The sequence below is a fragment of the Morchella importuna genome (genome assembly GCF_003444635.1).
Source record: "Morchella importuna strain M04M26 chromosome Unknown Morimp01GS033, whole genome shotgun sequence".
NCBI lineage: Eukaryota > Fungi > Ascomycota > Pezizomycetes > Pezizales > Morchellaceae > Morchella > Morchella importuna.
This window is the reverse complement of record NW_025763430.1, coordinates 504,767-515,579: the sequence shown is the minus strand read 5'-3', so window position 1 is coordinate 515,579 and position 10,813 is coordinate 504,767. Positions and strand designations below refer to the sequence as shown.

General features: G+C 44.2%; 2 protein-coding genes across 2 annotated transcripts; both read left to right on the top strand.

Moving 5' to 3' along the window:
- Nucleotides 1-494: 494 nt before the first annotated feature.
- LAJ45_09052 (uncharacterized protein) lies at nt 495-1,012 on the top strand (the record flags this gene model as incomplete). The annotated part of the gene is made up of 3 exons (XM_046118598.1): nt 495-519; nt 596-737; nt 847-1,012. The coding sequence occupies 3 exons, from the start codon at nt 495-497 to the stop codon at nt 1,010-1,012; spliced, it is 333 nt and encodes a 110-aa protein (XP_045968275.1).
- A 1,594-nt stretch (nt 1,013-2,606) lies between these two features.
- Nucleotides 2,607-7,573, top strand: LAJ45_09051 (uncharacterized protein; the record flags this gene model as incomplete). The annotated part of the gene is made up of 13 exons (XM_046118597.1): nt 2,607-2,625; nt 2,866-4,083; nt 4,144-4,402; nt 4,459-4,516; nt 4,577-4,843; nt 4,928-5,076; nt 5,143-5,270; nt 5,334-5,632; nt 5,692-6,235; nt 6,297-6,337; nt 6,390-6,560; nt 6,628-6,948; nt 7,019-7,573. 13 exons carry the CDS (start codon nt 2,607-2,609, stop codon nt 7,571-7,573), a joined length of 4,029 nt encoding a protein of 1,342 aa, XP_045968274.1.
- Between the last annotated feature and the right edge of the window lie 3,240 nt (nt 7,574-10,813).

Below are 10,813 nucleotides of genomic sequence, written 5' to 3'. Positions count from 1 at the left end.
TAAAAGCTTGGCTTGTGATTATGACAATGCGAATGTAGAGGCTTCTTATCACTTTTGGTAGAAAATTAAACAGATCGAAATTCGAAGTTGAAACTGTATTCCCAAGTCGTCAGACGTTGTTGCTGCAGTACTAGCTAACCCAATATACCGGATTATTGATCATGACAGATTATCGGCTTTTGAAATAGAGCAATCTACATGTATGCTGTTCGTATAATCCGACTAGCTTTCCGAACCCAATAATCCGCCAGAAATAATCACCTTCGGAAGTTTGAAAGTACATTTCCCATAACACAGGTATCCTTGTGCACTCCATGTATATATTTGTTGCCCGAACATTTCATAGATTATTATAATTATGAGCACTGATATTATTGTTGTTATGATAATCCGAGCAGCCCTATCCTAGTTCAGCCGGTTCTTGGCGCCGTCATCCCACTTTTCGTCTCCTACGAAACGCAACACTTTGATTTGGTTACGAAAAGTTCACCGAAATGCCGTCCTCATGCAAAGACATCCGTAAGGTCCCTTCTCAGTACTCAAACTTAATACGTAGCGATCCGAAAAACATACTTATGAATTCTGCAATCAACAGGAGCAGCGCTAGCAGAATGTCTCCAGAACTCCGATTGCGTTATGGTTCAGCGCAATAAACCCAGTGATTGCATTCGCCCACCATTGTCAGAGACGTTACCAACCCAATGCCAGCAGTTAAAGAGAAGCTATGGCCAGTGCAAGTGCGTTCGAGCTGCCCAAGTGCCCCCTCTCAATAGAAACCCCACCATTACTGGTATAGTCGTTACAGAATTCGGGTTGGGTACTGATCTTTTGTCGTTTGATGCGTAGGAGAGGAATGGTCGATATGAGGAAACGGTTCCGTGGTAACGCACCGATTGGGTCAAGCAAAGAGGTCGAAGGAAGTGGGAGGGTACAGCTGTACGGAGGCAGGCCTATGTATCCCGAGCAGGGGGTAGGGGGCGAGGGGGAGTCCGGCGAAGGGAAGAAGGAATAAATGAGGAGGAATACATGTAATTTCATTAACGCTTGCGTTGAATTCACCACTGTCCTTCACAGTCTTAGCTTTGGCTTACCACTATACATATTTCTAGGTTTCGTACTACATGTAGTTGTTTATTTTCTTTAAACTCAGGTTCCAGTCAGGTTCCAGTCAGGCCCTGTAACTGCATGCAATAGAGATGCTAGATGTACTTCGCGCGGTTAGGAAAGCACCTGATGTGTGACTCAACGAGACTAAAAGAAAAAGCAGACAAGTGTACATGTTATGATGTAGTTGCTACATGTAGTGAGTCGTGTTCTATGCCCTATCTTTTACGCGTATTTACCTACACATAGAATTAAGGTTCACTAAGCATATAGGTGGCCCATAAGCGGCTCGTACCCATGTCAACTAGAGTGATCTGCAGTTCACCCATATTTTAATAAGCAAGCGAGATGGTGACGCTGGAACTTTAAGCTGTCCTGAACACGAACGCTTGAACAAGAGTGTACATATATATACACGTCTATACTTATCTTCAAGCCATATTCGGGACAGTTGACTCTACCAACTGCTGACGGTTAAGCACAGAGAATTCTTACGGACGGAGAGCCAATATATATATGCAGTCGATGCAATACGTAGGTATCAAGCACAGTACAGTATTATTATTTTACAGCTTAGTGCTAGACGAGCAGGTACGTATTGTGTAACCCATATATGCATAATAAGATGCAGAACCTATAATTCGAGGACTACATTACGCCTCCGAGTCCCACATCAATACTGATTCCTGCATGTCACCAACGCGGTCCTAAAGTTCCACGACTGTGCCCTTTATGATATTGATCAATCTTTCAAGATAAAACTTTGACGAAGCGCGCTTCCTGTTGAAGGTAACTAAGAGTATACCCCTAAACTAAAGGATTTGGGAGACGAAAATGAATTATATGCGACAGGGTTATAAGGCCTAAGAGCAGTAGGTGTGTGTTACGTAGCCAGATGCCAGATTTGATATACGGTACTAATAAATCTACCAACAGATTTCGTCAATATATCGGATCGAAGAAGCTTGAAGGACGAGTCCATCAATTTTTATAATCCCCCAAAATCAGTCCCACAGCCATTTAACCTTCTCACTTAGAGCCCTCCGTTAAACACGTACACTACAAGTAAACAGTTAGCTTAGATTAGAGCTCGAGCTCGAGGTGTACCAAGAACCCGCCGTTATTGACTGTATCACTGCGCTGCTGCTACTATTGACCTGATCCCGGCACTATAAGCTAAGACTAAACCCTAAACTTTTCCCTGCTCTTACTCTCGCCCTTCTGATTTCTTGAGCAGGCCCTCGCGCGGCCTTCGTTATTCTCTTCTTTCCCTAGCTCGCCTTTCCTTTTCCCACTCCTCCTACTACTCCTCCCCTCATCTCTTCCCCCCTTCCCTCACTTTTCCATCGTTTTTCTCGTTACGTCTGCCTCTTTCATTGTAACTCTTCGCCGAATTCTTTTTTCCATCTATTTCTTGACAGATATAGTTATCCTACCTGAGTATCCTAAACTCATTTGAATTCAACATATACATCGCTGCATTCACCTGAGTCAATCCCATAATGACGGAGCCTGTTAGAGGTATGTATGGCGAAGCATCTTTCGAATCCAGACATGATTGATTTTATCAAAAAGATTTATCCTCTTATGTATTATTGCACCGAGACCCACGATTCATTCGCTTTTTGTTTCCGTTCTTGGATCTTCTGATAAAATTTCCTCTTAATACGCTCTATAACGTCTCTAAACTGAGGATTTTGGTTGAGCTGCAACACCAAACCCAGCATCGATGAATTAGCTAACTTATTTCCATCAAATTAGACTCCCCAGAGGATGAGATGCAAGATAGTATAACACTTTCGGCTGCTCCTCAGTCGAAACCATGTTTAGAGGGTGCTTTTGGCAATCCTACCAGCACTTTTATTAAAGACGAAGTTCCGGCCTCACCTACCTATTCGTTTTCGTCGATGAGTACACTTTCTTCAGTATCAGACTTGGATTCAGACTCGGACTCAGAGTCTCTACCGCTACCTTCAGAAGTCAAGTCTGAAGTTGTTGATAGAGACGATGCTCTCGAAGATATGGGAAATGTCACCCACGCAGACAGCTTACCTCCTGAAAAAACTGACCCCCCACAAAAAATCTATCAGAAGTCTCGAGCCCGAGAGGTTGATGTTTGTGCTGATGTAGATACGGTTGAAGCATTTCGAGTTGCTAGAGCAATTGCTGCTACTGAAGACAGCGCTTTTAGTATTATCGGGCCGAGAGAGCTTCGGTCGTCAAGTAAACCTAACAGTGCAAAAAAGACACCACCCAATCCCTACAACGGAGACAACACAAAAACTCCTAGGAAAAAAAATAAGCTCAGTGTTAATACCGGTAGTGGTGCCATCACAGAGTCAGTGGTTTCATCAACTGCAATCGAACAGGATTATGAACATATTAAAAATGAAGAACTCAAGCCTTCTACAACGATCTATTCATCTCCAAACAAAAGACATGCAAGGAAAAGGAAAGTGGAGACACATGACTCGATCCAGCAGCTGGGTCACACGTTATCACTCGAAAACCCTGCTCCACCAAAAAAGCCTGGGCGGAAGAGATTTTCCAGGTGGACTTGGGTCGAGATAGAAGACGCGGAAACCCCAGAATCAAAAATACAAGAGGAGGGGCTACCAAATGAGCCAGCCAAACGCCCGGCGTCTTTGCCTCCTGATTACAGCGCCCAACAGTTTTCGTTCCGGGCTGGTTATCTCTCCAATTCTGATAAAGACTTGATACGTCAGTCTAGAGCCCTGTCCGAAGGAGCTGATAAACTGCGGGATCCTAAACCCATTGTCCCAACAATTACTAGAAAACGCGGGATTCTAGCCAATACTGCAATAACTTCGGGGAGGCTACGGCCTCGCAAAGAACTGAGTACCTCGAGCTCCCGTAGATTTCGGAAGTCAGCCTCCGATTTTACTCCAAGCAATAAATTTATCGATAATGGAGCCGAAACTAGCACCGCGAGTTCTTCTAGGGCCCGACCATTGGCGGGTGAGAGTGGTCTTAATGCACTTGCTGAGTATCAGAACGAAAAGGCTGACAATAGAGTAGATATCACTAATAGACTCCATGTCCAACCCGATGCCGGTGGCGAAACAACAGCCAAAGTGACCACATGCCTGGATTATGGCTCAGAAATATTAACTCCAAAAAGACAGAAATTGAACTCTGGTGCCAAAAGCGTTCAAAACTGTGGAGAGCAGGTTGTCACACCATCACCATTTGCTGTTATTAGCAATGCCGAGCGCTTTGGGAGTGGTGTCTTTACCCTGGTCAACGATATATGGATGATACCCAAAATTTGTCACAAGTGAGATCTTCCCTTAGTATTTTCATGATTACTTTCTCTAAATATCATATTCTTAGATGCTTGAGAGTGCGACAATTCTGCGACAGAAGAACGCCTTGTGATAGATGTAGCAAGGTGGGTTCAGAATGCACCCGAGATGAAGGACTCATTCCAGCAAAGTTAAAACCACCAAAGGACGAATTTCATCAATTCTCGCCTACACCTGAAACATCGCCACAGAGAAAAAGAGTAAGGAAGGCATGGAAGCCACCAAATCACACCCCCCAACTTTCGAACGAAACCCAGAACCCAATAGCACCAAAAATAAAAAAGACTCGGGTTAAAAGGGAGGTGATGAATAGGCCCCATATTGAGTATTCCGGCCAGGAAATGTCAATGATTCTACACGATCCCCAAGCAAATAAACCTCCTGGTATTAGAAGACCGGAAATCTGGTGCGAGGTAAGATTGTGCTTTTCTTTTCTTTTTTTCATCCAAACTCGTACTAGACCTTGAATACACTGCTAATTGCATTATATTTTATAGTCTCGCCAAGAACTTTGCGAGAGCTTGACATACTTTCGTAGTTATCAAGGTGGTTGTTATGGACATAATGGCCTTGTTCTAGGATCCCTCCTTGATGGTTTCCCTTCACCAAGAGACTTTGTTGATGGAAAAGTTGTTATCACTCATACGTTCGTAGATTCTTCCCTTGTATTATCTATCGTACCCGGCTGTTAACACTAAAATTACGTATACAGCGGTGGCAAGTCTGGCAATGATGAGGATGGGCATCGCAGGCTTCTTGCAAGCCAGACAAAAGATGACAAGACAATCAAATACCTCCTTAGGAACATCGTGGACAAGTCACCATTAGTCCTGATAATGGGTTAGTTACTTTTCGATACCCGTAATTCCACTTGATACTTATTTTGTCAATGTTTAAATTTAGGCAAGAACTGCGCAATTTCGCCATCGAAAATTCCACATACATATTGTGTCATGGCTTGGTTCAAAGTCACTGTTGGATGGGCTGAAAAGGATCCGGTGACTGGATTAGCCAGATGGAAATTTCGTTTTGAAAAACTTGATACAACAGAGGATGGCTGGTGGGCTGGAGAGCCATCAGTTGAAAGTGAACATCCTGAGGAAATGGTGATGGGTACTTGCCGCACTTGTAAGACCGAGAGCCCACATATCTACAAAGAGGGATGGATGTGCCTCGATCAGGAATGCTCCCAATTCTGGCAGGTAAGTACTCCATTTGCTTCATACTAGAAATTCGTGGATATTAATACGTATTTAAATAGCTTGATGGTAAGGATGCGCCTGCAGAGCTCGAATACACACAAAACTTCATATTCTGCAGAACACCATGGCCCCAGGAAAACTTAATGCCTCCTAGCGAATTAGCGCCAACTCTCGATGAAAATCGTGATATTTTCTATAACGGAGAAGATGTCTCGCGTATCTACTGGAAGGGTATGTGGTGCCATGAATGCGGCCGCCTGAACTGTAGGGAACTATGGGCCGGTTGGAAATGCTTATCATGTGGCTACACCATTAATCCACCCCGCACAATTTTTACCGCTGCTAGTTTGGCAAACCCACACCGTCCAATCTTTACGGGGCCTGCCGTACCTACAAACTTTTGTCATGAAGATGTTGCGTACAAACGGTTCATCGTGGATGGTATGACAGTGATGCAGTATATGTTTGGAGGTTGTGGTACCGTGACACATATCCTAGCAAACAAGAATACGAATGCACGTCCTAAGGACGCTGACTGGCTATTGGAACATTACCAGTCCATTGAAATGCCATTTAAGCGATTTCCCTTGCAGAATCATAAATGTAAGCTGAGTCAATTACATCCGCAGGAAACGGAAATCTATACTGACACTTAAAAATTTAGCCAGGGGAACGTTGTTAACTCAACAATTCTCGTTCAATTGTGTAGGTATTGATACTATTCACCATTGGTTATTTAATACTAATAATACCCTAGGGCGCTCCATATAAGTTCATTGCAAAAGTTGACAGCAGCCCGTTCGACAAGTCTCCGCCAGTCGTATCTCAAGCGCTAAGTCTTATCACTGCTCGTGCAAAGCTAGTTTATGCCAATGCAGAATTCAATGAAATTCTTAATGTTGGTTACTTCGAGGGCCAGAAGATGGACGTGAGTTGCATCCTTAGATCGAGTTTCACCCTTACAGTAACACCCTCTCACACTGCATAAAAATTAGTACCATGATGACGGTGAGGCTGGCCTTGGGGAAACCGTCGCCTCTGTCTCCCTAGGCGCGCCAGCTCGTATGAGATTTCGACTGAAGAAAAAACATGTCAAGGATAGCCATCTTTGGACGACTAAACCTCCTGCCCTACAGCAGCATGATAATCTAAATATGGATGACGAAGACGAAGATGAGGAGAATGAGGACTTACCTGATCTTCAACGGAAAACATCAGCCCGGGCCTCAAAAGATACTAGAGTTAAGCTCGACCTGTGCTTAAATCATGGAGACGTGATGGTGATGAGCGGCCCCGGAATTCAGAAATACTGGGAGGTATGTTTAATCATTTAATTTCTCTATCCCTCGTCCATACATCATACTGACCAATTGTGCCCTGCAATAGCACTCCGTAATTCCTTTGGGAAAATTTAGGATAGCGGCCACCGCCCGTTTTATCCACTCGAACCACGCAGGCGTTCGTGAACAACTAGTGGATATGGGTGCTGTTACGGCCAGCACTGAGAACGCCAGCTCAGACTCTGTCTCATTGCAATCACAGCCCTCTGGTGAAATTCAACAGGTGCCAGTATCAAAACAATATAAGCATGAAAATAGTGGCGGTGAAGACAATACTGCTGGTATTGTAAATAATGCCCTGGATGAAACATTATTGCACCCAACGCTCTCAGAATCGCAAAGTATTCAACAGGCTCTCGTGCCATATGGTACTGATACAGCAGCAGCTATCACAAATACCTCTCATGAGCGAGCTCAGGAATTCCCAAAATTTCCTACTGCAGATATCTTTCACCCCATAGATGTCCCTATACAAACGGCCGATAACAGCTTTTTTTCGCCATCCACTGCATCGCTCTTTAATGGTATGCAGCCACCAGAGAATACAGAGTTTTACAAGTCCCGCAAGTTGCCTGAACTGTCAAAAAATATACCCATCTAGTTCTGGGCAGACACTACCCAACAACCTCTTATCAATGGCCACCGACAAACTTGACGTGGGTTTAGGGTCTTTGGATATTCTTTTGATCAAAACCTTTTCTATCTCTTAATTGTGTGGGTATTATTTTCCTAAAACCGGATGTGGGATTATGTCTATGTTTTCCTTTCTTTTAACTTTCACTCCCGTCAACGTTTCGACCACGAATGTTATACCATCATACGTATATTACCAGTAACCTTTCCAAATTTGTAATAGGCCTATGGGACTGAAGAGGTCGATAAAATCATGTACACCTCTCAGATAGTTTTACACGCGCACATCATGTGAAAATAAAAGGCTACGGAGCGGTTCAAATATGTCCCTTCGTTAAGATTTTACGATTCATGAGGAACTAGTTTATGCAGACGCTAGCCCTCACACCTTTACTGGCCATATATTGGCGCGTTATTACCTGCCACGATTGAGCATGCTTACAAGTATAACATTGAAATCAATATAATAATATATAATCCGTGATACTTAGCACCTATGCCTAGGTAGCCCCACTTTGAACTGGAAATATTTTTAGGTAGTAATATAGGAGTGCGCTGGACTAATTAATGAATTAAGCAAAAAAAAAAAAAAAAAAAAAAAAAAGAATAGAGAGAAAAAAAAGAGTGTGCTGGATCTAACTCAAGAGTAGTTTTCAGATTTCAGGTACTCGATCACTGAAACGCCTATGTGACCTGAAACCGCGATCCTCCGTAGGACGGAGATAGGGATAAATAGAAAATAGACCTTGTCCTCCTTAACTAGCCACTACAAGTACAGTAATGAGAACCGTGGTGAGCCCTAGCATCACGTCTAGAACTGACATATTGAAGAGACAACTATCTTTTTAGCCGAGTGATAGTCTGTGAATATCTACTGGCCCTTGAGGCATTTGCTGATAGCTTTGAGTTTCATGATGAGCTAGATTTGGGTAATAGCCGAATGGCTAGAACACGATGATGGGATGGCGGAGTGAGGCGCTGAGATTGTTACATCGTTCGGATTACCATATCAATTATATGAGGATTTCGTGTGTCTTGGGGGTTTTATTTCCTTTTCGAGCCGATCCAAAAAGTATCATACAATATCCCTATTGTCTCTTATCTTATTTCGAATATTTCGTTATTACAAAACTTGGGTTCTCGCCGAACATGACCTTTTTACCTAACTCTGAGGATCGTAGGCAAGCCAGCCGCAGACAGATGCCAAAAGGGGATTAATGTACTATTGGTATAGACATATATCTGTAGCGAAGAGACAGGTCATCATCGTCATCATCGGGAGCATCGCCGCTGTTACCGCCAATTCTTCAAGGCCGTGCCTGTTCAGCACCGTGCGATATTATCAACTTCTGTCTTACTGCTTTCTCTACCTCCCCGTTCGATCCACCCCAACTTCAACATGTCCCCAGTCGCAAATAAAACCCCCTTGTCTAACTAGCTATATCATGACAGCTGCTAATCGAGACAGGCCCATCTGTTCCAATTAACAATTCTCTACCTCCAGCTCCTCATATCAGGGGTAAATGGTGCCGGTGTGACCTTTTGTCCTAGACCTTATGGCCAGTCAAACATTCAGGCCGGACGTATGTATTGAAGACCATAAACAGTCTTACAGCCTTGTTATCATGAGCGGCATCCTGGAAGAAAGAAAGGTGACCCCCAGTCAAAGATAAACTAAAGACGGTAAGTGAACTAAGTAGTAGTATTCTAAATATCTCCCAGCAGCCCGGTCAAAACCCACCACAGCCAACCAGTTCCCTCTTGGCACGGTGAAGCTAGAAGCTTAAACCTCGTCGTCCAGAAGAAAACCTTACGCTTGGGGCAACTCAATGGCTTCCAGCGGGACCACGTTTCCCAACCCGCGGTCAAAGCGACACAGTTGTTGTTGAGGTTGAGTTGAATTCAGTGATTCAGAATCTACTCGTGCCATTTGGTTTAAGGGCGGTTATATCTTAGGTACAGAGTTACGTATGCACGTGCGTGCGAGAAGCACTCCGCACTGACGCTTCTCCTTCTTCTTTCTTTCTCGGAGAATAAAATAAGATCCGAGGAGGTCAGTGTGCCAATGTCAAACTGGTGGAAATCAACCCCAATTCAGATAAAGTTTGTGTCCCCCCCCCCTTCCCTCCCCCGTCACCCCCATTTCTCACACACCCCGGGAAATCATTGTTAATACTTTACAAAGACTCCCGATCGCGGGACTTCTGTCGTGATTCTGCAGGTACTTGGAGGACTAACCGGAGATTAGTCGGGAAAGGTCACCAGAAAATGTACAGAGTCTGGTAGAATTATTGCGAAAGTCAGAACTAAAAGAGTGGGCTTCTTGGTCCGTGCTCACTGCAGAAATTCTTTTAAGGGCCAATAGGACTATCGGGTCACGGAAAATCCACTTTCGCAATAATTCTACCAGACTCTGTATTACTGGGGGTATGAGGGCTGGGGGGCCGCCGAGAAACATATCATACTGACTCTCATCTCGAACATTGTCAACATCAACGAATCATCGGATGAACTTTCCGGTCTGCACATTGACCCTCATTGCAGTATGCGTGTACCAGTACCTACTACCCCTTGACTCACGTCACAGCCACTCACTCGTCCTTTTTCTCCATGGCCATATTTTGTCCACACCCCACCACTACCCCTAATCACCACGCCCACCCAAGACCTTCTCCCCGCTCATGGGTATTCCAAATATCGGGACAGGTGAGTTTTCCAATCATTGAGTTATAATCGGAGGCGGCGGGGTGGGAGTTGAAAGGTCGGTCGGGTATTTTACCGCAACATATGCACGCCACCGGTGTTTCTACCGTACCGCAGTACGTGTGGTGGTGGTGGTGGTGGTGGATATACCCGATCGAACCAGCGCAGCGTGATCTCCTTAAGCGATCGATGGGAATGAAAGTGACAGTTCAGCACAGAGCTGCTGTTGATCTTCTTCTCTCCTCTAGCTTTTTACCCTTTAAAACTGATTATAGTACTGGAGGGGCTCACGAGCAGCTGAGGATCATGATGATGTGGTGGGATAAGCAGCAGCATTAACATCACGAGCAATATCTGGATATTCAAACAAATATTTTATTTTCTTCCTCTATCGTGATTTCATAAACCCGGAAGTCTGGGGTAAAATAAAAACCATTCCATACTTACTCCACATCGCAAGGGAAATCACATTTGGTTTCAGGCCGTCACAAATTCCGAAATTGTT